The sequence below is a fragment of the Pyrus communis genome, chromosome 8 (genome assembly GCF_041283825.1).
Source record: "Pyrus communis isolate YQ-2024b chromosome 8, ASM4128382v1, whole genome shotgun sequence".
Classification (NCBI taxonomy): Eukaryota; Viridiplantae; Streptophyta; class Magnoliopsida; order Rosales; family Rosaceae; genus Pyrus; species Pyrus communis.
The window spans coordinates 22,548,653-22,576,320 of NC_142572.1; the positions used below are offsets into that span (position 1 = coordinate 22,548,653).

Below are 27,668 nucleotides of genomic sequence, written 5' to 3' on the forward strand. Positions count from 1 at the left end.
GATTGTTGAATGCTTATTGCATTATGCTTTTGCAGGTACAATGTTCATGAGAAGATAGTAAATTTCATAGCTCCAGAGACTATGGCCGTTCCTCCTATAATTCTTGACCTCAATAATTTGTTCAGGTTGAAGAAGCAGAAACCAGCTTCTGTAGTGTAAGAGCGATGCAAGGATGAACCAACTGTAAAGTCCTTGGATCTCATGTTAAGAAATTGCCTGTCGTTAATTTATTTGATATTTATTCTATCTAATATATGTTGTATTGATATTCATGCAATTTACACAATTTCAATGGGGAGCCGAGTTTTTAAGAATGATTTTGTTGTAAACGACAATTACGATTTGTAACTTCGTCACTTACCCCACCTCCAAAAAAAAATGCCCGTTATTGCTAAAGATACCTATGTCAAAGTCTTTCCCTTACCATGTGTAGAAGCATTTTTTTGTTTTACTTATTTACTGCTACTCTGCTAGTATCACTAATGCTGGATGTATTTTATGCTATAATTGATGGTGTTGAACACATTTCAACTTCGGTATCTAGTTGCAAGGGGTTTTTATAACTCAAGCGGTTAAGAGTGCTTAGCTCTGAACCTGAAGTTTTGAAGGTAGAAAACATCTTGAGAGCAAGGAATGCAAAGATATATCTATATCAAGTCAAATTACAAACTCATGGTGAGCTTGTGGACGAGTGTCGCTGACTCGCTTCTTTTTTTGGGAGATGGAGGACCAACCTACTAGAGCAAGCGCGAAAAAGAAGCCAACAGCTGTGAGGCGCACCTTCCAGCCTCTCAAGCTACAATTATTGCTAGCAGCCCTCGTCTTTGCAATTGTGTAATCAGGTTCATCCTCTTGCCCTTCTTTGTCTGAAAAACATACAAATAACATAAAATTTATTGGAAATGTTTTTGAAATGAATACGGACACACCTGGAAGTGTTTGGATGGAGTATAATTGAATGCAATACAACAACACAACATACTTGTGTCTTCTTCATCAGAGTCCATGGTGAGGATATCAATGTCATTAGTATCTTCTCTTGTCCAAGTGCCAAGGTAGTATATTCCCGGTATGCACTTCCACGTCTTCAAATCTCCACCGATAACAAATGGATAATTAGGATCTGATTTGGTGTTGTGTTGGGTACTCATCTTTTCTTGGTGCTCTTGCACAAGCTCGACACCAAACTCCTTTACCCAAAACAAGTCACGTGGTCCGGTTATTACCGAAACCACTACTTCATCTCCACATTGTAATATTGTTTTATTCTCCATCTTCCAATGGCTCAACCATATCATATCTTCTCCGTCACCTGGGATACCATAGAATACTGGGCTATAGATCCACTTCAGACCCTTGCTCTTGTTTCTCACTTTGATCATTATTGGAGCAATTCTAGGCATAGTAAAATAATTATTTGAATTTTCCTTTGCATAGGTAGCAAAGATGTTCAAGCCTCGAATTCGGTGACTAGCAAGTAGTAAAGGGACAATAAAAGATATCGAGGACTTGGTACTTTTATAGCTGAACCGGCCTGGAACCTCATTCCCAACAAAAAACGTGCTGAATATACCACGTTGATATAGTCCCTATGTATTTGCCACAGTCATCACAACATTACTCAGTCATTTCTGTCAAAACAAAAGACTTATGAGAGAGAGAAAGAGAGGCGCACCTGGACGGGGACTTCTTTTGGATCCTTGTATGTGTGTGGATTACGCATTCGAACAGCTGGCATGGATTCGAAGTTGCACAAGCCCAAAAGTTTGATCATTTCCACTTCAACTCTATCAATAGGCTCTAACTTGTAATAGCACTCCCACTCAACAAGATTCCAGTTGTCACCCACACATATTGGACAACATTTCTCAGGGGAATAAAACGTTATTTTTCTTAATGATATGCATCCAGCTATACTTATCCATTGGTGTACTTCAGGCAACCCCACAAGTGATTGGAGCCTATCACAACCCTCGAAAGTGAGTTCATCGATCCTTCTCAAACCTTTGATGAAAACTGGCAAATTGCAAATTGGATTCTTATCTAAATGTAGTCTTCGCAAGTAGAATAGATTACTTAAATCCATAGGAAGGACATCATCAGAAAGATTGCACCCCTTCAAACTTAACTCTACTAAAGAGCATGGAAAAGAACTCAAGATAGCTGAACTTCTTTCTGGCCATAATTCACTTATTGGAATTCCATCTGTCTCAAGAACTTTCAGAGACTCCATCTTCTTCATCATCTCCACTGGAAACTCATCAAGATTTGAGCAACCAGATAAAATGAGTGTTTCAAGTGATTTAAGCATGCACATGTTCTTTGGAAGCATCCTAAGATTCTTGCAATCCTTCATATTCAAGTACACTAGTCTCTTCAGGTTTCCAATGGATTCATGAACATTCTTTAGGCTTGTGCAATCTACAAGAATCAGTTCCTCTAGATTGAGGAAAAGTGAGAAGTCAATGGTTTCACTAAGGCCATGATAATGGCTGACGTCAAGGATCTTCAATGATGGAAGAAACTGTGGAAACTCATCAAGATTTGAGCAACCACATAAAATGAGCGTTTCAAGTGATTTAAGCATGCACATGTTCTTCGGAAGCATCTTAAGATTCTTGCAATCCTTCATATTCAAGTACACGAGTCTCTCCAGGTTTCCAATCGATTCATGAACATTCTTCAGGCTTGTGCAATCTACAAGAATCAGTTCCTCTAGATTGGGGGAAAGTGAGAAGTCAATCGTTTCACTAAGGCCATGAGAATGGCTGACGTCAAGGATCTTCAACGATGGAAGAAACTGTGGAAACAGAGGAAAAAAAAGAAAAGAAAAAAGAACAATCAAATAAGTATCTAAGATAAGAAATTAGTCATCGAATTAAAGAAAACATAGTAGTTCATTTTAACACATGGAGTTAGTCAACAAATAAAAAACTAACAAAATAAGGAAAATGAATTGAAATGCATAGAGTAACATACTTTTGTTCCTTTGCATACTTGTCTCAAGCTACTGTATTGCATTTCAAGAACAATTACGTTCTCCAAAGGAAAATCAATTGGTATAGAATCCAAAGGAAATTCAAGCCAACACAACCATCTTAATCCTGTAGGGAAATCTGCATAACATCCATCCAGTCGTACATGAATAAGATGGAGTAGTTGTAAATTGCACATCCTTGCAAATGCATTGGTTTCCAAGACTATCTCATTTGTGTTTATTGGACTATTTGCAGGATGGTTACGCATATCCAGGACAAGACCTTGGATTTTTTTTGTACCCTAAAGGGAAAAAAAGAGACATTACTATGCATAATTTTCACAAGAAGAAATACATATATAGACATAAAAGGCATGTTTCTTACATTCTTTTTCCTCAATACTTGGAAAGAATCCTTATGGCGCCATAATCTACTACGTTTCTCAGGCTCTTATGATTCTTGGCGAACAATTTCTCTTCCCATAGCACAAATCATGTCATGCATTTTCACCTTGCCGTGTTCATCAAGTGTCATCAAGCATCTATCAATGAGATTTTGAATGCCAATGGTTGTATAGAAATCACATCCATCCAATATTCTAACAATGTAGCTTTTGTTCCTTCCTATTAGGAAACAAGCAATGTGGAGGAATAATTTCCGGTCATGGTCATCTTTTAAACTTTCATAGCTTATTCTTACTTTATTCATGATTTCACCATCAGGAATAACTTTTAGCTTCTCCAATGCACTTTCCCATACACCTATACTTTGCCCTGATAAAGAAGAACCCAAAACTTTTAGAGCTAATGGAAGTCCGTCGCTATGTTGCACTAGCTGTTTTGAGTGCTCCATGTATTCTTCTATGGGATGGTCCTGGCCAAAAGCATGCCAACTCAAAAGCTTTAATGATTCATTGTAATCCAAAGTTTGAACTTTGTGCACCTCTGTAACTTGATCTACCTTTAACAACTTTTCACGCCTAGTTGTTATTAGTATCTTACTTCCCGAATAAAAATGATCCTTCATCCTTAGGATTGCATCTAATTGGTCCATTTGGTCAACATCATCAAGAACAAGTAGAACTCTTCTAAAGCTTATGGCCCTTTCAATCTTAATTATTCCCTCACTAACACTGTGTATTTTCACTTCTCTGTCGTTCAAAATATCACAAAGAAGTTGCATTTGTATTTGAACTAAGCCATTTGGTCGATCTGCTGTTTCTTTGATATTTTCAATGAAACTACTTCCTTGAAAGCTTCTAAAGTTTGAATTGTAAACATGTTTTGCAATGGTTGTCTTCCCTATTCCAGACATGCCATACACAACAAATATACCAACATCACTTGATCCATCTTGTAACCACAAATTGATGCGTTCCGCTTGAGATTGAATTCCAATCAATTTTGGTTCAACACTCAACGGCGTGCGACTTAACTTGTCTCCTATCACTTTAACAATGTTTTTGATAAACTTTGACTCGTACCTAAGAATTTGCAAACAAAATGAAAAATGAATTGGGGAAATTAGATAATTAAAACATGTGTTGATTGCCTTTGTTTAAATAAGAAAAAAAAAAAAAAGGACTGCTGACAAAATTAAATTGGAAAAAAAGAAGAAGAAAGGAATACAACACATAATTTATACGAACTATAGACAAATACATCACAAATCACATCTTAACTTTTTTCCACACCAGCTTTCAAAAAAATTTAAGCAACTGGAAACCAGTAGCTTGATTTTGCAAACAAAATGAAAAAGGAATTGGGGAAATTAGATAATTAAAACATATGTTGATTGCCTTTGTTTAAATAAGAAAAAAAGAAAAAAAGAAAAAAAAAAAAGAGGACTGCTGACAAAATTAAATTGAAAAAATAAAAGCAAAAAGAAACTTTAACAAAAAGCTCTCAGTATTGTTCACTTTAACGAAAAACCATATTTTTACACTAAAAAGTCAATTATGATACTATTCACTTTACCCTTTATTTTGTCCTTATCGTTAAAACTCAAACCTTTTTCATTAGTTTCCTAAAAAAGAGGAATACATCGCATAATTTATACGAACTATAGACAAATACAATACAGATCACATCCTAACTTTTTTGCACACCAGCTTTCAAAAATATTTAAGTAAAAAGAGGACTGCTGACAAAATTAAATTGAAAAAAAAAAAAGAAAAGAAATTTTAACAAAAAGCTCCCGGTACTGTTCACTTTAACGAAAAACCACATTTTTACACGAAAAAATCAATTCTGATACTATTCATTTTACCTTTTATTTTGTTCTTATCGTTAAAACTCAAACATTTTTCATTAGTTTTCCTAAGTCCTTATCGTTAAAACTCAAACATTTTTCATTAGTTTTCTAAAAAAAGAAATACATCGCATAATTTATACGAACTATAGACAAATACATTACAGATCACATCCTAACTTTTTTGCACACCAGCTTTCAAAAATATTTAAGCAAAAAGAGGACTGCTGACAAAATTAAATTGAAAAAAAAAAAAACATACTTTAACAAAAAGCTCTGGTACTGTTCATTTTAACGAAAAATCATATTTTTACACTAAAAAATCAATTCTGATACTATTTATTTTACCCTTTTATTTTGCCCTTATCGTTAAAACTCAAACATTTTTTTATTAGTTTTCCTAAAAAAATAGAATACATCGCATAATTTATATGAACTATAGACAAATACATTACAGATCACATCCTAACTTTTTGACACACCAGCTTTCAAAAATATTTAAGCAACTAGAAACCAGTAGATTAACATGGAAAATGACTAATCCTTGAGTTGAGTTGAGTGTGATTTCTTTAAGTTGACCTAAATTGAGATTATTATTCACTACTGAGATTGAATTAATAAATATATAAAAATCTAGGTCACTACGGATCATACATCAAATTGACCCAAGAAAGAGAAGAGAAATGGAGATAATGAAAGTTACCCATCAGCTTGATTTTGTAAGACCATGCCTGCTAGATCTGCAATCTCTGCAAGTGCCTTCCTCCATCCCTCCACCTTTTCCGGCGACTGATTTTTCTGGCTTCTAGCAAATGCTTTTCTAACACTTCCTGTTTGCTTCCTCACGTAGGACGGATCGACATCGTAGAAGACTGGTAAAACTACATGGTCCGAGGTGGTCCGCTTGCGTTCAAGGATCAGCACAAGCTCATCAAGACACCAACTGGATGACGCGTAATCTTTCGAAAACACGACAACAGAAGTTCGTGACTGCTGGATCGCTTTCCGCAGTCCTGGCTTTATATCTTCTCCTCTCTCAAGTTCATCGTCGTCTCAGAACGTAAGAAATCCTGCGTTGTTCAAGGCTGTGTAGAGGTGGTCGGTAAAAGTCTTGCGAGTTTCTTCACCTCTGAAGCTCAAGAACACATCGTAGCGATAACCCCGAAAAGTGTTGGAATCAGAGGAGGTTCCTGGAGATGTTCTCACAAGAGCCATTGATGTTCAAACAAAAAAACTGGTGTTTGCTAGGTGCAATGCAAATGTCTGTGAGCAGGGGAAATATGTAATTGGATCATTTCCATCTACTTCCAGAAAAATTTACAAACAATATTATAAAATGGGCCGTTCCCATCCATTGACCCAAAAAGCATTTTCCTCCTTCACATTTTCCCTTCTTTTCCGCTTTTCTTCCTTTCCCTACTCCTTTTCTCTATTCTCCGAAATCTCCTCTCATTTTCCTCCTTCCCTTTCTACTTTTCCCTTCTCCTTTTCTCCTTTTCCTTCCCTATACCCTCCTGAGTTTCCTTCCCATTTTCCCCTCATTTCCTCTCATTTTCCTCCTTCCTCCTTCCCTTTCTACTTTTCTCCTTTTCCTTCCCTCTACCCTCCAGAGTTTCCTTCCCTCTACCCTCCAGAGTTTCCTTCTCATTTTCCCCGCTCTTTTGACATCATTATATTTTGGTCAAGCAATTGGAAATATCTCTTTTGCTCAGGGAAGTGATGGCCACCAGTGGTAAGTGATGAGAGGGGACCCCATGCAATGTTTTTCTTGATTATTCATTATTTAAAAGCAGATGAATAATGTTACGGTCTAATGATATTTCTCTTCACTTGTAAGTGAGAAGTTTTAGGTTTGATTCTCACCAAATGCAAATTTGAACCATGTTATTGCTAGCCCATTGTGATGCTTAGCCAACTCCCTCTTCTTAGTGTAGACAATATCGTTTATTCAAAAAAAAAAAAAAAATGGATGAATAATGTCAACTTGATCTCCTTTCATATTTCATTTCAACGCTGAAAAAGGTCCAACTTGGTGTACCGGTACTTTTGTTGATTATTCGTTACTTTATTGGAAGTTTTAACGAAAAGTTCATAGTACTATTTACTTTAACTAAAAACCACATTTTTACGTTAAAAAGTCAAACCTAATACTATTTACTTTACCCTTTATTTTATCTTTATCGTTAAAACTCAAAATTTTCAAGTTTTTTGCATTAATTTTTCTTACTTTATTTTATGAAAGATTCTTTCAAATAACTAAATTTTATTTTTAGAGGAGTCATTACTCATTCAATATTTGCCACGATTTTCAAAACGTACGTTACCTTTCTAATGGACGATTGCCACATTATGGGTTTGTGAGATAAAGACAATCTCTCCCCATCCGGTTGATAAGAATGGTGGAAATAAAGGATATGGCCATACATGACATCCAAACTGTTGAAAGACACTTCCATTTTTTTAATGTCTTGTACATATTATATTTTATAATTAGGATAAATGAGCGCTTTACAAATTAATCAATGCACTGAATAATATAGTAGCAAAGTCCTCTGTCATAACTCTATATGTTGATGAATGTCTAAGATAGAGTTCACTACAAGAAAATAAGTGAAATATTATCCTACACATTTGCAATTAAAAAGATAAATAATATGTGTACACATGATGTAGGATTTAACAAGATAAAACTCACCACTAAGAAAATCCTCATACTCTTATATCAGGACAAATAATAAGAGAAATGAGTACAGAAAGACTTACAAAACTCATCAACTAGACCCACATACTAGTAGGCAATTTTTTCACTGCGCTTTGCTACTCAATCTCTCTTTAGCCTTCAAGTGGAAGTGGCACAACACTAACGCGGCCGTCAATCACTATCTCCTCGAACTTTGCAAGATACTAACGTGATCATGCATAATGTATGAAATGTAATGATTTTTTGAAATCAACCAATTACAAAAATCACAAGGCACATTCTCATAATTGATTTCTAATTGAAGCACAATCAAAAATCAGTGATTAAAAACTAAAATATTTTCTTTGAAAACACATGGACACAAAACTGATTTTTCTCAAATAAAGACTCTTATGCCGACTCACTTTAAAACCCAGAACATGCAACATATAAGTTTTGAATAAACAGTGAAGAAAATATAACTTTCTCTTTCTAAATGCAGTGCTGCCGACTCCATGTGCCGTATACGAAAGCTGCTGTATGAATTCTGCTCACAATATAACTCTCAGCAACTACAGAAAACCACTGATGCTCTCAGCGGCAGCAAAAACCAAAACCACACAAACTACTTTAATGCATGCAGCACCCAAAACTGAAATCCATATTCTAATGCACTCGGTGGCGTGCTAATGCATATGCATTGACGAACATACCTGAGTGGACGTCTCTAAACATGAAAATTTAACCTCAATACGAAAGAAATAAATCCGAACATGAATATAAGATGAAAGCATGCAAGCAGGAAAGACGACAGAACCTTCCGGACAACAACGTAATCCCCGAATGACAAACTTAACTCCACATCAGTTACAGCGTGGAAGGTGTACATAACCTGCGGTAGGCAAAAAGAAACAGTAACTAGAAACTAAAGAGTCGAACAGACTAAAACTTGGATACAACAACATTAGCATAAAGATACCTCTCCTAAGAAATAGTCCCTCAACCCTGTCAATTCATCATAGGTTTCAGAAGCAAAGCTACGGCTGAGATCCTCATACGATGGTGGTGGGGGCATAGTGTCCTCTGTAGGCGGACTATGCGATGCTTCAATTTGCTGCTTTTCTGACAAAATCTGTCCCAACAAATAGTGTCAATGGTCTCTGCTTTTAGTAGCAAGACACTAGAATAATATACAGCCAAATGAATTGGGAAAAGAAATTTTCATGCTGAAAGGAAGACTTTAGGATATTTCATACCTCACCTTCAAGCTGATCAAGTATCTGAAGAACGTTCTGGATGATAGTTGCGCTCTGCTTCAACCTTGAATGGGGACGAAAAATGACAAGTTTACAAAATTAATTTCCTTTTCAGTCTTGTCTCTAGAACAGGCCAAGGTCTTAATACTTAAATAAAAAAGGGAAGGCAATCCCTTACCATTGCAAGAAGCCGCTGAAGAGTCAATCTTTGTTGTTGACCTTCAACAGCAGCCATAGCTGCACCAGCTTCTTTTCCCAATATTGCAACGCTAGACTGCAGCTCCTGAAGCTTGGCTTCAGCAGCTTCTAGTTTCATGATAATATCAGCATTACCTGCAGAATCCCGTGCTTTGGTCTGGCATCTTGAAACATCTATAGCCTATCCCGGTGGAAGTTAGTATATATAGACAAACCTGAAGGAGTAATAAAAAAACCAACAACCAAATTACAACAAAGCTTCAAGTAATGAAGCAATCTCAACAAGTTTACATTAAACATCTTAAGATTTTGCGTTCTCTACGAATACCAATGCATGATTGTATCAAAATGAACAAACACTTTTAAAAGAAAACAAAAAAAGTTAACCGAGAAAATGTACGATCACCATGTAACATATAAAATCACTGTAGTATAAAATTGGTAGGAAACAGAAGAAACTGCATATACCTGAGCTTCAGCTTCTTGCCGCATTCTAGCATATCGTTGAGCAAGATGTCTAGCATCCTCCAAGGGCGCTCCCACTATCATTGCTCTTAAAGGCTCTGCAACCTACATAGGCAAATTGATAAGCACAGAAAGAGTTATTATGCAAACCTATAGAAAGAAATGGTGAACTAGTATGTCATATGATGCATAACAACACAAAAAGTAGTCCAGTTCTTGAACCACACATGAAAATGGAAACAATTTTTACTGTAAATTTCTTTTGAAATGATCAAATGCACACGGTAATTAGTCAGTTGAAATTCCATTTGTATGAAACCGGCCCTGGCAATATTTGATTTTTACTTAATATGAAGCATTGTATAGTAATAATTTAACTTAAACCTGTGTGCCAAGGGCTTTAAGTAGAACACCGCACTCTCTTTCCATTTGGGCCCGAGCTCTTCCAAAACTCAGTGCAGCTCTCGACAGTGTGTTACCACTGGTGCAAGTCTTTTCAGAACCATATTTCCTGCTATCTTCAGATAGCTTGGTACCTGTTGAAAAAGTATTACGTAGAGCAACTGACAAAACCATCATGCATTCATATCCAAACTCCCAAGAAATGAGAACGCATTTCAAGCAACATACCTATTTCAAGCAACAATTTCCTTTTGGTAATGCTGTTAAAGAAGAAGCAAAAAAACAATAGGTAACACAACTAACGTGATGCTCGTTTAAAGCACAGACAAAAAATAAGCGTAGCAACCTTGGCAGCACGAGTTGATATGTACAGCTTCTCGAGTTTCTGATGCTGTTGAAATTCATTTTCATCCGAGGCAACATTATCCGATCCCCCATATATGCCACCAGAAAATTGTTTGAACACAGCCTGACGGTGTTCACAAAATAATCAAAAGCAAACTCGATAAAGCTTCGACTAACTCTTATGCATTAATGAAGCATAGAACGTTGAATTATATGCCATTTTTGCTTGAAGTTGGCCGAAAATGTAAAAATTAAGCATCCATTTAAATCCGACAATCGATAAGTAATTAGCAACGCCTAGCTCAAAATTTCAGAAATTCAGCAACATTACACTCCAACACATCCCCAAACAGAGCAGAAATGGTGAAAAATCTATTCGAATTCGAATCGATCCAATTCAACTCGAACAATTATATAAATATTATTTCATTAAGCAATCTCAGTATCTCACAATCAACACAGATTATGTTCATATCAAAATCCATACAGAAATACAAATTCGGAATCAAACGAGAGAGAGTACCTGCTGTTGCTTGGCGACCTGATCTCTGAGCTTCCTGATTGCCTCCATCAACGGTTGGTCGGAGCTCAGCGGTAGGTAGTCTCGATTTTTCAGAGTTGTGCCCTTCAAGACTTGATCTGGAGGCTGATTTGTCTGTTATTTTCCGTTAAATGACCGCCACGTCGCCGCCGTCGTGGTGCGATTACCTTTCTTTCTTTATCTTGAATTAAACGTTAGTCTCCCAGTCCTCTTCATTTCATTTCATTTCATTCCTTCTTTATCTTGTATTTAGTTTATGTGCAGCTGTTCATTGCATTCTTTCTTTTTCCTTATTATAAAATAAAATAACAAGTCTACTGATAACCTGTGAATAAGAGGTTTTAGTTTTTATTTAAAAATAATAATAACAAAAAATATTTATGCGGATCCATTGGGCCTCATAGCGTTAATAAGCCCTGCTTTGAATTCAGTAATTGAGCCCAGTCTTTTTTCAATTTTGTTGAGAGCCCATTTTGATTTCACTTTTTAATTTTTAGTCTATAGTTTGGAGTTTTCAGTTTTTTTTTTTTTTTTTTTGTTGAAAATTAAAAACTGAAAAATTCTTTTTGTAACTATTTTTAGTTTTCAGTTGTTAAAAAAAAAATTAAAATTGAAAATCAAAAGCGAAAATTCTAGGCCAAATTTTGAAATCTCCATTTAGTTTTTAAAATTTTTAAACTGAAAACGAAATGATTATCAAATGGTCTCTTAATTTAAGAAGCATAAAATTGAAATTTGTGTGTAAAGAGAAGAGCACTATCCTCTAAAGAGAAGAACACCCCCAAAACTACATGGCAAGTAGGGGTAAACATGTGAACAGAAAAATCAGTGAACATAATCAAATCGAATAAGTCAATTTTGGCCTAGATTGGTTTTGTTTATTCCGTCGCAGAGATATTTTAAGGAATCTGAATCATCACAAGGACGAAGATCTTCTTAAAAGTCAAGCAGTGGAGAACCAAAAGGTGTGTTTTTAAAAATAATGGCTCTTGTAATATCCATGAAATAGGTTTTATTTTTCAATATGAAATTATTGCTACTTGTTTAAAGCTTCCTTTTAAGCCACACTTTAAAGTTGAAAAAATGATTTATACAGTGAATTATTGTCTAATCGATGTTTATTCTTACTCATATTCTATGTTTTTTTTTTTTTTTTTTCATTTTTCTAAAGTCTCTTTGGCACAAAGCTCTCGAGTTCAGAATCTTACTTCAGAAAGCATTTCCATGCCGGTTACTTGGTCTAACTAAGACCTGTCATGTTGTATCTTGTAGAATAGCCACTTTCAGAAACAAATCGATAGACAAATGGCAGAGGAAGACGAAGGTAACCACATGTGCTGCTGCTATTAAAAGCAAACTGCATGATTTTAATAAGGGACTAGGATTCTTTCCCCTTTTCTTTTCATCCCCTTTCATCTCCTCCTTTCATATTCTTTATGTTGTCTTTCTCTTTCTATAAAAAATTAATATAAGATGTTAACGTGACTTAACCGTGACTGTTCAAATAGAAGGAGAGAAAAAAGAAGGAAAAAAAAAAAAAGAGGAGAGAATCATACAACTTTAATCAGGTCTGGCTCTATAATTGAACTTGTAACCATGCCTTTCCTTATGACGGACTTGTGCCATGCTTTGCCAAATATTCACCAAGAATTCATTTTTCTTTTTCCAATTGCAGAATATTAGTGAACAAGTTGCTTCTTATGTGAGAGATCCAAGCAAAATGGTTAGGCAGGTCAGATGAGGAAATCAGCAGTTGTGTATTTGGCACTGTAAGATTTTAACTCTTACATCTAAATTGAAAAGAATGAAAATTTCACAGTTCCCAAGGTCTCACGTGCATGCTCATATACGAGGAATTTTTCAGTGTGATCGGTGCACAGGTTGGTACATTACATGTCACTAAAAAGTTAATAACTTAAAAAATAAAATTTCTCACCACTTCTATTAAAATATGTAGTATACCACTTGTATTCGCGTCACAATTAAGAATTTCTCCTTAGATACAATTCATATTTTTAACATCAAGATGAGTTTTTCTTAAGTTTTGTACGTTTAGTAATTTAAACATGACTAAACATGATTTATGGATGTGCAGGTTCCTGAGGGGGGACAACACTACACAGGGAGAGGGACTGATTGCATATACCTGTGGTTAACTATAATCCTATACTAATCTTAGGACCCATCTGTAAATTCGTTGGATTAAATGTCCCATGGAATTTTCATTTTTCCCATGTGCTATTTTAACTTCCAAATGAGGTACAAATTCATTGTTTGGGATGCATGCAGTTTATAATTAGTTTTAACGCCCAAATGAGGTATAAATTCATTAATTGGGATGGATGCGGTTTATAATTAGTTTGATACTAGGTTTGAACATATTTTGAGTTGTTTCTGGTGTTTGCTTCATTTTTTTTTCAAATGGTTCAAATGTGACTTGATGAATTTGTTCCTTTTATTGTTATAAGAAAAGACCATGTAGTCTGTGTTCCAGAACTATAAGTGTTTCAATACTCTTCATGCGCCATTAGCTTTATTTAAAATTTTGATTTGTTTGCCACTTGGATGTGCAGCCTGATGCCGAAATAATTCCCGCCCCCCAACCTCCACACAAAAAAAAAAAAAAAAGCCACTACCATGCGTAGAAGCATTTTTTTGTTTTACTTATTTACTGATACTCTGCCAGTATCGCTAATGCTGGATGTATTTTATGCTATATTTGATGGCGTTGAACACATTTAAACTTCGGTATCTTGTTGCAAAGGGCTTTTAGATCTCAAGCGGTTAAGAGTGATTAGATTTGAACTTGAAGTTTTGAAGGTAGAAAACATCTTGAGAGCAAGGAATGCAAAGATATATCTATACCAAGTCAAATTACAAACTCATGGTGGCCTTGTGGACGAGTGTCGCTTCTTTTTTTGGGAGATGGAGGACCAACCTACTAGAGCAAGCGCGAAAAAGAAGCCGACAGCTGTGAGGCGCACCTTCCAGCCTCTCAGGCTGCAGTTATTGCTAGCAACCCTCGTCTTTGGAATTGTATCATCACGTTCATTCTCTTGCCCTTCTTTGTCTGAAAAACATACAAATAACATAAAATTTATTGAAAACGTTTTTGAAATGAATACGAACACACCTGGAAGTGTTTGGATGGAGTATAATTCAATGCAATACAACAACACAACATACTTGTATCTTCTTCATCAGAGTCCATGATGAGGATATCAATGTCGTCAGTATCTTTTATGACATGACCGCCCAGGAAGTATATTCCCGGTCTGCACTTCCACGTATTCAAATCTCCACCGATAACAAATGGATAATTAGGATCTGATTTGGAGTTGTGTTGGGTACTCATCTTGTCTTGGTGCTCTTGCACAAGCTCGACACCAAACTCCTTTACCCAAAACACGTCACATCGTCCAGTTATTACCGAAACCACCACTTCATCTCCACATTTTAATATTGCTTCATTCTCCACCTTCCAATGGCTCAACCATATCATATCTTCTCCGTCACCTGGAAGTCCATAGGACACTGGGGCTTGGATCCACTTCAGACCATTACTCTTGTTTCTCACTTTGATCATTATTGGAGCAATTCTAGGTAAAGTAAAATAATTATTTGAATTTTCCTTTGCATAGGTAGCAAAGATGTTCAAGCCTCGAATTCTGTGACTAGCAAGTAGTAAAGGGACAATAAAAGATATCGAGGACTTGGTACTTTTATAGCTGAACTGGCCTGGAACCTCATTCCCAACAAAAAACGTGCTGAATATACCACATTGATATAGTCCCTATGTATTTGCCACAGTCATAACAACATTACTCAGTCATTTCTTTCCCATTATATATTTAAGACTTATGAGAGAGAGAAAGAGAGGCGCACCTGGACGGGGACCCCTTTTGGATCCCTGTATGAGTATGGATATTTCATTCGAACAGCTGGCATGGATTCCAAGTTGCACAAGCCTAAAAGTTTGATCATTTCCACATCAACTTTATCAATAGGCTCTAACTTGTAACAGCACCCCAACTCAATAAGATTCCAGTTGTCACCCACACATACTGAACATTGTTGCTCAGGGGAATGAAAGGATAATTTTTTTAATGATATGCATCCGGCTATACTTATGCTTTGGTGTACGTCCGGCAACCCCACAAGCGATTTGAGCCTATCACAACCCTTGAAAGAGAGTTCATCGATCCTCCTCAAACCTTTGATGAAAACTGGCAGACTGCAAATTGGATTCTCATCTAAATGTAGTCTTCGCAAGTGGGATAAATTGCTTAAATCCGTAGGAAGCACATCATCAGAAAGACTGCACCCCTTCAGACTTAACTCTACCACAGAGGATGGAAAAGAACTCAAGATAGCTGAACTTCTTTCTGGCCATAATTCATTAATTGGAATTCCATCTGTCTCAAGAACTTTCAGAGACTCCATCTTCTTCACCATCTCCATTGGAGACTCATCAAGATTTGAGCAACCAGATAAAATGAGTGTTTCAAGTGATTTAAGCATGCACATGTTCTTCGGAAGCTTCCTAAGATTCTTGCAATCCTTCATATTCAAGTACACGAGTCTCTCCAGGTTTCCAATGGATTCATGAACATTCTCCAGGCTTGTGCAATCTACAAGAATTAGTTCCTCTAGATTGGGGAAAAGTGAGAAGTCAATGGTTTCACTAAGGCCATGAGAATGGCTCACGTCAAGGATCTTCAACGATGGAAGAAACTGTGAAAACTCATCAAGATTTGAGCAACCAGATAAAATGAGTGTTTCAAGTGATTTAAGCATGCACATGTTCTTCGGAAGAATCCTAAGATTCTTGCAATCCTTCATATTCAAGTACACAAGTCGCTCCAGGTTTCCAATGGATTCATGAACATTCTTCAGGCTTGTGCAATCTACAAGTATCAGTTCCTCTAGATTGGGGGAAAGTGAGAAGTCAATGGTTTCACTAAGACCATGAGAATGGCTCACGTCAAGGATCTTCAACGATGGAAGAAACTGTGGAAACAGAGGAAAAAAAAAAAAAAAAAAAGGAAAATAGAACAATGAAATAAGTATCTAAGATAAGAAATTAGTCATCGAATTAAAGAAAACATAGTAGTTCATTTTAACACATGGAGTTAGTCAACAAATAAAAAACTAACAAAATAAAGAAAATGAATTGAAATGCATAGAGTAACATACTTTTGTTCCTCTGCATACTTGTCTCAAGCTACTGTATTGCATTTCAAGAACAATTACGTTCTCCAAAGGAAAATCAATTGGTATAGAATCCAAAGGAAATTCAAGCCAACACAACCATCTTAATTCTGTAGGGAAATCTGCATAACATCCATCTAGCCGTACATGACTAAGATGGAGTAGTTGTAAATTGCACATCCTTGCAAATGCATTGGTTTCCAAGACTATCTCATTTGTGTTTATTGGACTGTTTGCAGGATGGTCACGCATATCCAGGACAAGACCTTGGATTTTTTTTGTACCCTAAAGGAAAAAAAAAGACATTAATATGCATAATTTTCACAAGAAGAAATACATATATAGACATAAAAGGCATGTTTCTTACATTTTTCTTCCTCAATACTTGGAAAGAATCCTTATGGCGCCATAATCTACTACGTTTCTCAGGCTCTTCTGATTCTTGGCGAACAATTTCTCTTCCCATAGCACGTATCATGTCATGCATTTTCACCTTGCCGTGTTTATCAAGTGTCACCAAGCATCTATCAATGAGATTTTCAATGCCAATGGTTGTATAGAAATCACATCCATCCAATATTCTAACAATGTAGCTTTTGTTCCTTCCTATTAGGAAACAAGCAATGTGGAGGAATAATTTCCGGTCATGGTCATCTTTTAAACTTTCATAGCTTATTCTTAGTTTATTCATGATTTCACCATCAGGAATAACTTTTAGCTTTTCCAATGCACTTTCCCATACACCTATATTTTGCCCTGATAAAGAAGAACCCAAAAGTTTTAGAGCTAATGGAAGTCCGCCGGTATACTGCACTAGTTGTTTTGAGTGCTCCATGTATTCTTCTATGGGATGGTCCTGGCCAAAAGCATGCCAACTCAAAAGCTTTAATGAATCATTGTAATACAAAGTTTGAACTCTGTGCAACTCTGTAACTTGATCTGCCTTTAGCAACCTTTCACGCCTAGTTGTTATTAGTATTTTACTTCCCGGATAAAACTGATCTTTCATCCTTAGGATTGCTTCTAATTGGTCCATATGGTCAACATCATCAAGAACAAGTAGAACTCTTCTAGAGGCTATGACCCTTTCAATATTAATTATTCCATCACGAACACTGCATATTTTCACTTTTTTGTCGTTCAAAATATCACAAAGAAGTTGCATTTGTATTTGAACTAAGCCATTTGGTCGATCTGCTGTTTCTTTGATATTTTCAATGAAACTACTTCCTTGAAAGCTTCTAAAGTTTGAATTGTAAACATGTTTTGCAATGGTTGTCTTCCCTATTCCAGACATGCCATACACAACAAATATACCAACATCACTTGATCCATCCTGTAACCACAAATTGATGTGTTCCGCTTGAGATTGAATTCCAATCAATTTTGGTTCAACACTCAAAGGCGTGCGACTTAACTTGTCTCCTATCACTTTAACAATTTTTTTGATAAACTTTGACTCGTACCTAAGAATTTGCAAACAAAATGAAAAATGAATTGGAGAAATTAGATAATTAAAACATATGTTGATTGCCTATGTTTAAATAAGAAGAAGAAAAAAAAGGACTGCTGACAAAATTAAATTAAAAAAAAAAAGAAGAAGAAAGGAATACACCACATAATTTATACGAACTATAGACAAATACATCACAAATCACATCCTAACTTTTTTCCACACCAACTTTCAAAAAAATTTAAGCAACTGGAAACCAGTAGCTTGATTTTGCAAACAAAATGAAAAATGAATTGGGGAAATTAGATAATTAAAACATATGTTGATTGCCTTTGTTTAAATAAGAAAAAAAAAAAAAAAAAGAGGACTGCTGACAAAGTTAAATTGAAAAAAGAAAAGAAAAAATAAACTTTAACAAAAAGCTCTTAGTACTGTTCACTTTAACGAAAAACCACATTTTTACACTAAAAAGTCAATTATGATACTATTCATTTTACCCTTTATTTTGTCTTTATCGTTAAAACTCAAAACCTTTTTCAATAGCTTTCCAAAAAAAAAAGGAATACATCGCATAATTTATACGAACTATAGACAAATACAATACAGATCACATCCTAACTTTTTTGCACACCGGCTTTCAAAAATATTTAAGTAAAAAGAGGACTGCTGACAAAATTAAATTGAAAAAAAAAAGAAAAAAAAAACTTTAACAAAAAACTCTCGGTACTGTTCACTTTAACGAAAAATCATATTTTTACAGTAAAAAATCAATCCTGTTACTATTCATTTTACCCTTTATTTTGTCCTTATCATTAAAACTCAAACATTTTTCATTAGTTTTCCTAAGTCCTTATCGTTAAAACTCAAACCTTTTTCATTAGTTTTCCTAAAAAAAGGAATACATCGCATAATTTATACGAACTATAGACAAATACATTACATATCACATCCTAACTTTTTTGCACACCAGCTTTCAAAAATATTTAAGCAAAAAGAGGACTGCTGACAAAATTAAATTGAAAAAAAAAAAAAAAAAAACTTTAATAAAAAGCTCTCGGTAATGTTCATTTTAACGAAAAATCACATTTTTACACTAAAACTTTAACAAATATACCAACATCACTTGATCCTTCTTGTAACCACAAATTGATGCGTTCGGCTCGAGATTGAATTCCAATCAATTTTGGTTCAACACTCAACGGCGTGCGACTTAACTTGTCTCCTATCACTTTAACAATGTTTTTGATAAACTTTGACTCATACCTAAGAATTTGCAAACAAAATGAAAAATGAATTGGGGAAAATAGCTAATTAAAACATACGTTGATTGCCTTTGTTTAAATAAGGATTGCTGACAAAATTAAATTGAAAAAAAAAAAAAAAAACTTTTACAAAAAGCTCATAATACTGTTCACTTTAACGAGCTATAGACAAATACATTACAGATCACATCCTAAATTTTTTCCACACCAGCTTTCAAAAATATTTAAGCAACTGGAAACCAGTAGATTAACATGGAAAATGACTAATCCTTGAGTAGAGTGTGATTTCTTTAAGTTGACCTAAATTGAGATTATTATTCACTACTGAGATTGAATTAATAAATATATAAAAATCTAGGTCACTACAGATCATACATCAAATTGACCCAAGAAAGAGAAGAGAAATGGAGATAATGAAAGTTACCCATCAGCTTGATTTTGTAAGACCATGCCTGCTAGATCTGCAATCTCTGCAAGTGCCTTCCTCCATCCCTCCACCTTTTCTGGCGACTGATTTTTCTGGCTTCTAGCAAATGCTTTTCTAACACTTCCTGTCTGCTTCCTCATGTGGGACGGATCGACATCGTAGAAGATTGGTAAAACTACATGGTCCGAGGTGGTCCGCTTGCGTTCAAGGATCAGCACAAGCTCATCAAGACACCACCTGGATGACGCGTAATCTTTCGAAAACACGACAACAGAAGTTCGTGACTGCTGGATCGCTTTCCGCAGTCCTGGCTTTATATCTTCTCCTCTCTCAAGTTCATCGTCGTCTCGGAACGTAAGAAATCCTGCGTTGTTCAAGGCTGTGTAGAGGTGGTCGGTAAAAGTCTTGCGAGTTTCTTTGCCTCTGAAGCTCAAGAACACGTCGTAGCGATAACCCCGAAAAGTGTTGGAATCAGAGGAGGTTCCTGGAGATGTTCTCACAAGAGCCATTGATGTGGATCGATGTTCAAACAAAATAACTGGTGTTTGCTAGGTGCAATGCAAATGTCTGTGAGCAGGGGAAATATGTAATTGGCTCCTTTCCACCTACTTCCAGAAAAATTTACAAACAATTATAAAATGGGTCGTTCCCATCTGTTGACCCAAAAAGCGCTTCTTTAAGTCATGGTCGGCTGCTAGTGGCAGAGATGAAAAGAAAAAGAAAAGATTACTTCTTGTTTTATGTGTGATTTTATAAATAACAATTATATTGATCGTTGCTCATCTTTTTGCGATAAAATGCACTTCTAATTGCGCAAACATCTTTTGTGATAAAATGAAACATATTTTGATCGTTGCTCAATGCTCATTTCTCGTCCTTATATTGTTGGAACCATTTCTACCAATCAACCCACCAACTACTGTTTCCAATATCACCATATCGAAGGTTTATATATTCAACTGCAAGATTGATTGTCCTAAAGATGATGTGGTTATGAGACAAAATTTAATACTTGATATAACCACATAATAATGTGGCACTTGTAATGTTCAGTTAGTTTCATAACGAAAGTTTGGAAAAACTTGAATCTTGGGTTGAACTTAAGGTGATTGATCGAATTGTTGTGCAGTTATAGGCTTGTTGTATAATAACGAGATTCAGAAAGTTGTGTCTATATCCTCAGCGTAGGAATATTGGTTTCTCATTATACGAAATATAATTTACAACGTAAGAAACAAGGAAAGTTGGGAGCATTTTGCTCCCTTCTGTTAGTAGACATAATGATTTTTTATTTTTTATTTTTATGCATTTCCCTCTTTTCATCTACCCTCCTAAGCTTCCTTAACATTTTCCCTTCTTTTCCGCTTTTCTTCTTTTCCCTACTCCTTTTCTCTACTCTCCGAATTTTCCTCTCATTTTCCTCTCATTTTCCTCCTTCCCTTTCTACTTTTCCCTTCTCCTTTTCTCCTTTTCCTTCCCTCTACCCTTCAGAGTTTCCTTCCTATTTTCCCCTCATTTCCTCTCATTTTCCTCCTTCCCTTTCTACTTTTCCCTTCTCCTTTTCTCCTTTCTCCTTTTCCTTCCCCTTTTCTCCTTTCTCCTTTTCCTTCCCTCTACCCTCCAGAGTTTCCTTCTCATTTTCCCCGCTCTTTTGACATCATTATATTTTGGTCAAGCAATTGGAAATATCTCTTTTGCTCTGGGAAGTGATGGCCACTAGTGGTAAGTGACTAGAGGGGGACCCCATGCAATTTTTTTCTTGATTATTCATTATTTAAAAGCAGATGAATAATGTTACGGTCTAATGATATTTCTCTTCACTTGTAAGTGAAAAGTTTTAGATTTGATTCTCGTCAAATGCAAATTTGAATCATATTATTGCTAGCCCATTGTGATGCTTAGGCAACTCCCTCTTCTTAGTGTAGACAATATCGTTTATTCAAAAAAAAAAAAAATGGATGAATAATATCAACTTGATCTCCTTTCATATTTCATTTGTACGCTGAAAAAGGTCCAATTTGGTGTATTGGTACTTTTGTTGACCATTCGTTACTTTATTTGGAATTTTAACGAAAAGTTCACGATACTGTTTACTTTAACTAAAAACCACATTTTCACATTAAAAAGTCAAACATAGTACTATTCACTTTACCCTTTATTTTGTCTTTATCGTTAAAACTCAAAGTTTTCAAGCTTTTTTCATTAATTTTTCTTTATTTTATGAAAGATTCTTTCAAATAACTAAATTTTATTTTTAGAAGCGTCATTACTCATTCAATATTTGCCAACGTACGTTACCTTTCTAATGGACGATTGCCACATTATGGGTTTGTGAGATAAAGACAATCTCTCCCCATCCGGTTGATAAGAATGGTGGAAATAAAGGATATGGCCATACATGACATCCAAACTGTTGAACGACACTTCCATTTTTTTAATGTCTGGTACATATTATATATTATAATTAGGATAAATGAGCGCTTTACAAATTAATCAATGCACTGAATAATATAGTAGCAAAGTCCTCTGTCATAAACTCTAAATGTTGATGAATGTCTAAGATAGAGTTCACTACAAGAAAATAAGTGAAATATTATCCTACATATTTGTAATTAAAAAGATAAATAACATGTGTACACATGATGTAGGATTTAGCAAGATAAATAACAATAAGAAAAATGAGTACAAAAAGACTTACAAAACTCATCAACTAGACCCACATACTAGTAGGCAATTTTTTCACTGCACTTTGCTACTCAATCTCTCTTCAGCCTTCAAGTGGAAGTTTTGCATGACACTAATGCGGCCGTCAATCACTATCTCCTCGAACTTTGCAAGATACTAACGCGATCATGCATAATGTATGAAATGTAATGATTTTTTGAAATCAACCAATTACAAAAATCACAAGGCACATTCTCATAATTGATTTCTAATTGAAGCACAATGAAAAATCAGTGATTAAAAACTAAAATATTTTCTTTGAAAACACATGGACACAAAACTGAGTTTTCTCAAATAAAGACTCTTATGCCGACTCACTTTAAAAGCCAGAACATGCAACATATAAGTTTTGAATAAACAGTCAAGAAAATATAACTCTCTTTCTAAATGCAGTGCTGCCGACTACATGTGCCGTATATGAAAGCTGCTGTATGAATTCTGCTCACAATATAACTCTCAGCAACTACAGAAAACCACTCATGCTCTCAGCGGCAGCAAAAACCAAAACCACGAAAACTACTTTAATGCATGCAGCACCCAAAACTGAAATCCATATTCTAATGCACTCGGTGGTGTGCTAATGCATATGCATTGACGAACATACCTGAGTGGACGTCTCTGAAAATGAAAATTTAACCTCAATACGAAAGAAATAAATCCGAACATGAATATAAGATGAAAGCATGCAAGCAGGAAAGACGACAGAACCTTCCGGACGACAACGTAATCCCCGAATGACAAACTTAACTCCGCATCAGTTACAGCGTGGAAGGTGTACATAACCTGCGGTAGGCGAAAAGAAACAGTTACTAGATACGAAAGAGTCGAACAGACTAAAACTTGGATACAACAACATTAGCATAAAGATACCTCTCCCAAGAAATAGTCCCTCAACTCTGTCAATTCATCATAGGTTTCAGAAGCAAAGCTACGGCGGAGATCCTCATACGATGGTGGTGGAGGCATAGTGTCCTCTGTAGGCGGACTATGCAATGCTTCAATTCGCTGCTTTTCTGACAAAATCTGTCCCAACAAATAGTGTCAATGATCTCTGCTTTTAGTAGCAAGACACTAGAATAATATACAGCCAAATGAATTGGGAAAAGAAATTTTCATGCTGAAAGGAAGACTTTAGGATATTTCATACCTCACCTTCAAGCTGATCAAGTATCTGAAGAACGTTCTGATGATAGTTGCGCTCTGCTTCAACCTTGAATGGGGACGAAAAATGATAAATTTACAAAATTAATCTCCTTTTCAGTCTTGTAACTACAACAGGCCAAGGTCTTAATACTTAAATAAAAAGGGGAAGGCAATCCTTTACCATTGCAAGAAGCCGCTGAAGAATCAATCTTTGTTGTTGACCTTCAACAGCAGCCATAGCTGCACTAGCTTCTTTTCCCAATATTGCAACGCTCGACTGCAGCTCCTGAAGCTTGGCTTCAGCAGCTTCTAGTTTCATGATAATATCAGCATTACCTGCAGAATCCCGTGCTTTGGTCTGGCGTCTGGAAACATCTATATGTTAGAATATGAGCATGAGTATGAATCGGTAAACTTGGTTGTAGGATTAGAGATTGAGTAGGAAGTCTTGTTGGGAATGGATTTGAAAATCCATGTTGTAACTGGATTGCTATTTGGAATGAATTGGTATTCTATATGGATTTTAATAGGGGAATCCTTATAGAATTTGGCTAAGATTGTATAGTATATATATGGTGGCCTCTGCTCTCACAGTGAGTACTCGATATAAGACTAAGACCTATTATTAGTTGAGAGTCTCGTTCACTGAAGAGAGGAGAAGGTGCACCACGACTTTGCTGCAGAAATCAGACATGGCAGCAGCTTCGAACTCTTCTGCAGGTATGTTTTCTCTCTGTGCATTGCTTTATGGTTTATGGTTCTGTGTTTTGATCATGGTAACTTGCTTTGCATGATCTTGGTGTTGTGTTTTTGCTAACACTATAGCCTATCCCGGTGCAAGTTAGTATATATGGACAAATCTGAAGGAGTAATAGAAAAACCAAAAACCAAATTACAACAAAGCTTCAAGTAATGAAGCAATCTCAACAAGTTTACATTAAACATCTTAAGATTTTGTGTTCTCTATGAATACCAATGCATGATTGTCTCAAAATGAACAAACACTTTTAAAAGAAAACAAAAAAAGTTAACCGAGAAAATGTACGATCACCATGTAACATATAAAATCACTGTAGTATAAAATTGGTAGGAAACAGAAGAAACTGCATATACCTGAGCTTCAGCTTCTTGCCACATTCTAGCATATCGTTGAGCTAGATGTCTAGCATCCTCCAAGGGCACTCCCACTATCATTGCTCTTAAAGGCTCTGCAACCTACACAGGCAAATTGATAAGCACAGAAAGAGTTATTATGCAAATCTATAGAAATAAATGGTGAACCAGTTTGTCATATGATGCATAATAACACAAAAAGTAGTCCAGTTCTTGAACCACATGTGAAAATGGAAACAATTTTTACTGTAAATTTCTTTCGAAATGATCAAATGCACATGAAAATTAGTCAGTTGAAATCCATTTGTATCAAACCAGCCCTGGCAATATTTGATTTTTACTTAATGAGCCATTGTTAATAATAATTTGACTTAAACCTGTGTGCCAAGGGCTTTAAGTAGAACTCTGCACTCTTTTTCCATTTGGGCCCGAGCTCTTCCAAAACTCAGTGCAGCTCTCGACAATGTGTTACCACTGGTGCAAGTCTTTTCAGAACCATATTTCCTGCTATCTTCTGATAACTTGGTACCTGTTGAAAAAGTATTATGCATACCAACTGATAAAACCAACATGAATTCATATCCAAACTCCCAAGAAAAGACAACGCATTTCAAGCAACATACCTATTTCAACATGCTTTGAACCGGCCACAATGTAACCTTCCACTCTGCGGACAATTTCCTTTTGGCAATGATGTTAAAGAAGAAGCAAAAAACGATAGGTAACACAACTAACGTGATGCTCGTTTAAAGCACAGACCAAAAATAAGCGTAGTAAACTTGGCAGCACGAGTTGATATGTACAGCTTCCCAAGTTTTTTATGCCGTTGAAATTCATTTTCATCCGAGGCAACATTATCCGATCCCCCGTATATGCCACCAGAAAATTGTTTGAACACAGCCTGACGGCGTTCACAAAATAATCAAAAGCAAACTCGATAAAGCTTCGACTAACTCTTATCCATTAATGAAGCATAGAACGTTGAATCATATGCCATTTTCGCTTGAAGTTTTCCGAAAATGTAAAAATTAAGCATCCAATTAAATCCGAAAATCGATAAGTAATTAGCAACGCCTAGCTCAAAATTTCAGAAATTCAGCAACATTACACTCCAACACATCCCCAAACAGCTCAGAAATAGTGAAAAATCTATTCGAATTCGAATCGATCCAATTCAACTCGAACAATTATATAAATATTATTCATTAAGCAATCTCAGTATCTCGCAATCAACGCAGATTATGTTCATATCAAAATCCATACAGAAATACACATTCGGAATCAAACGAGAGAGAGTACCTGCTGTTGCTTGGCGACCTGATCTCTGAGCTTCCTGATTGCCTCCATCAACGGTTGGTCGGAGCTCAGCGGTAGGTCGTCTCGATTTTTCAGAGTTGTACCCTTCAAGACTTGATCTGGAGGCTGATTTGTCTGTTATTTTCCGTTAAATGACCGCCACGTCGCCGCCGTCGTGGTGCGATTACCTTTCTTTCTTTATCTTGAATTAAACGTTAGTCTCTCACTCATGTTCATTTCATTTCATTCCTCTTTGTATTTAGTTTATGTGCAGCTGTTCATTGCTTTCTTTCTTTTTTCTTATAAAATAAAATAACAAGCCTACTACAATAACTTGTAAATAAGGGGTTTTAATTTTGATTTAAAAATAATAATAACGAAAAATATTTATGCGGATCCATTGGGCCTCGTAGCGTTAATAAGCCCTGCTTTGAATTCAGTAATTGAGCCCCGTCTTTTTTAAATTTTGTTGAGAGCCCATTCTAATTTCACTTTTTAATTTTTAGTCTATAGTTTTGAGTTTTTATTTTTTTGAAAATTAAAAATTGAAAAATTCTTTTTGTAACTATTTTTAGTTTTCAGTTGTTAAAAAAAAAAAATTAAAATTGAAAATCAAAAGCGAAAATTCTAGACCAAATTTTGAAATCTCCATTTAGTTTTTTATATTTTTTAAACTGAAAACGAAATAATTATCAAATGGTCTCTTAATTTAAGAAGCATAAAATTGAAACTTGTGTGTAAAGAGAAGAGCACTATGCTCTAAAGAGAAGAACACCCCCAAAACTACATGGCAAGTAGGGTAAATGTGACATCCAACATCACCCAGGGGAGTGATCCTTATATGTATATTCTCATATCTACCTAGCACGAGGCCTTTTGGGAGCTCACTGGCTTCGGGTTCTATAGGAACTCCGAAGTTAAGCGAGAAGGGGGCTAGAGCAATCCCATGATGGGTGACCTACTGGGAAGTTGCTCGTAAGTTCCCAAAAACAAAACCGTGAGGGAATGGTAAGCCCAAAGCAAACAATATCGCGCTACGGTGGTGGAGCGGGCTCGGGAAGTGATCCGTCCCGGGCGGGGATGTGACAAATTTGGTATCAGAGCCTAACCCTGGCCGTGGTGTACCGACGAGGACGTCGGGGCCCTAAGGGGGGTGGATTGTGACATCCCACATCACCCAGGGGAGTGATCCTTATATGTATATTCCCATATCTACCTAGCACGAGGCCTTTTGGGAGCTCACTGGCTTCGGGTTCTATAGGAATTCTGAAGTTAAGCGAGAAGGGGGCTAGAGCAATCCCATGATGGGTGACCCACTGGGAAGTTGCTCGTGAGTTCCCAAAAACAAAATCGTGAGGGAATGGTAAGCCCAAAGCAGACAATATCGTGCTACGGTGGTGGAGCGGGCTCGGGAAGTGATCCGTCCCGGGCCGGGATGTGACAGTAAATATGTGAATAGAAAAATCAGTGAACATAATCAAATCGAATAAGTCAATTTTGGCCTAGATTGGTTTTGTTTATTCCGTTGCAAAGATATTTTAAAGAATCTGAATCTTCACAAGGACGAAGATCTTCTTAAAAGTCAAGCAGTGGAGAACCAAAAGGTGTGTTTTTCAAAATAATGGCTCTTGTAATATCCATGAAATAGGTTTTATTTTTCAATATGAAATTATTGCTACTTGTTTGAAGCTTCTTTTTAAGCCACACTTTAAAGTTTAAAAAATGATTTATATAGTGAATTATTGTTTGATCGATGTTTATTCTTACTCATATTCTATGTTTTTTTCTTTTCATTTTTCTGAAGTCTCTCTGGCACAAAGCTCTCGAGTTCAGATTCTTGCTTTAGAAAGCATTTCTATGCCAGTTACTTGGTCTAACTAAGACCTGTCATGCTGTGTCTTGTAGAATAGCCACTTTCAGAAAC

The 27,668-nt window shown here is 35.9% G+C and overlaps 2 protein-coding genes and 2 pseudogenes across 9 annotated transcripts; all 4 read right to left on the reverse strand.

The window, feature by feature from the left end:
- Positions 1-1,446: 1,446 nt before the first annotated feature.
- On the reverse strand, positions 1,447-7,111 carry LOC148695376 (disease resistance protein RUN1-like; annotated as a pseudogene). The gene is made up of 4 exons (XR_015965588.1): positions 5,932-7,111; positions 3,363-4,461; positions 2,980-3,279; positions 1,447-2,800 (listed from the first exon to the last, which is right to left on the reverse strand). The product of XR_015965588.1 is annotated as a disease resistance protein RUN1-like (transcript).
- Positions 7,112-7,835: 724 nt separating this feature from the next.
- On the reverse strand, positions 7,836-11,393 carry LOC148695377 (SH3 domain-containing protein 2-like; annotated as a pseudogene). Its single transcript, XR_015965589.1, has 9 exons — positions 11,098-11,393; positions 10,576-10,698; positions 10,458-10,489; positions 10,212-10,363; positions 9,831-9,932; positions 9,343-9,543; positions 9,165-9,228; positions 8,888-9,040; positions 7,836-8,800 (listed from the first exon to the last, which is right to left on the reverse strand). The product of XR_015965589.1 is annotated as an SH3 domain-containing protein 2-like (transcript).
- A 2,489-nt stretch (positions 11,394-13,882) lies between these two features.
- LOC148695378 (disease resistance protein RUN1-like) lies at positions 13,883-20,113 on the reverse strand. 3 transcript variants are annotated; one of them, XM_088698916.1, is made up of 6 exons: positions 19,466-20,113; positions 16,694-17,792; positions 16,312-16,611; positions 15,001-16,125; positions 14,302-14,908; positions 13,883-14,185 (listed from the first exon to the last, which is right to left on the reverse strand). In XM_088698916.1, exons 1-6 carry the CDS (start codon positions 19,975-19,977, stop codon positions 13,998-14,000), a joined length of 3,831 nt encoding a protein of 1,276 aa, XP_088555042.1. In that variant the 5' UTR covers positions 19,978-20,113; the 3' UTR covers positions 13,883-13,997. The 3 variants fall into 3 exon arrangements, with proteins under 3 accessions (XP_088555042.1, XP_088555043.1, XP_088555044.1); XM_088698917.1 differs by having other exon boundaries at positions 15,001-15,849; positions 19,466-20,102; XM_088698918.1 differs by lacking the exon at positions 13,883-14,185 and having other exon boundaries at positions 14,766-16,125; positions 19,466-20,102.
- Positions 20,114-21,965: 1,852 nt separating this feature from the next.
- On the reverse strand, positions 21,966-26,046 carry LOC148695379 (SH3 domain-containing protein 2-like). Of its 4 annotated transcripts, none has more exons than XM_088699215.1 (8): positions 25,748-26,046; positions 25,072-25,129; positions 24,826-24,977; positions 24,449-24,550; positions 23,517-23,700; positions 23,340-23,402; positions 23,063-23,215; positions 21,966-22,975 (listed from the first exon to the last, which is right to left on the reverse strand). In XM_088699215.1, the coding sequence occupies exons 4-8, from the start codon at positions 24,478-24,480 to the stop codon at positions 22,709-22,711; spliced, it is 699 nt and encodes a 232-aa protein (XP_088555341.1). In that variant the 5' UTR covers positions 24,481-24,550; positions 24,826-24,977; positions 25,072-25,129; positions 25,748-26,046; the 3' UTR covers positions 21,966-22,708. The 4 variants fall into 4 exon arrangements, with proteins under 4 accessions (XP_088555341.1, XP_088555340.1, XP_088555342.1 ...); XM_088699214.1 differs by having other exon boundaries at positions 25,072-25,349; positions 25,748-26,024; XM_088699216.1 differs by lacking the exons at positions 24,826-24,977; positions 25,072-25,129; positions 25,748-26,046 and having other exon boundaries at positions 23,517-23,710.
- Between the last annotated feature and the right edge of the window lie 1,622 nt (positions 26,047-27,668).

Coding starts and splice junctions, on each gene's coding strand:
- LOC148695378 (XM_088698916.1), bottom strand. CDS start 19,977: ATGGCTCTTGTGAGAACATCTCCAGGAACCTCCTCTGATTCCAACACT. Junction 17,793..19,465: donor TTACAAAATCAAGCTGATGG/GTAACTTTCATT, acceptor GCAAATTCTTAG/GTACGAGTCAAAGTTTATCA. Junction 16,126..16,311: donor AAGTATGCAGAGGAACAAAA/GTATGTTACTCT, acceptor CTGTTTCCACAG/TTTCTTCCATCGTTGAAGAT.
- LOC148695379 (XM_088699215.1), bottom strand. CDS start 24,480: ATGCTAGAATGTGGCAAGAAGCTGAAGCTCAG. Junction 23,701..24,448: donor GGCAAGAAGCTGAAGCTCAG/GTATATGCAGTT, acceptor AGATGTTTCCAG/ACGCCAGACCAAAGCACGGG. Junction 23,216..23,339: donor TTGATCAGCTTGAAGGTGAG/GTATGAAATATC, acceptor TTGTTGGGACAG/ATTTTGTCAGAAAAGCAGCG.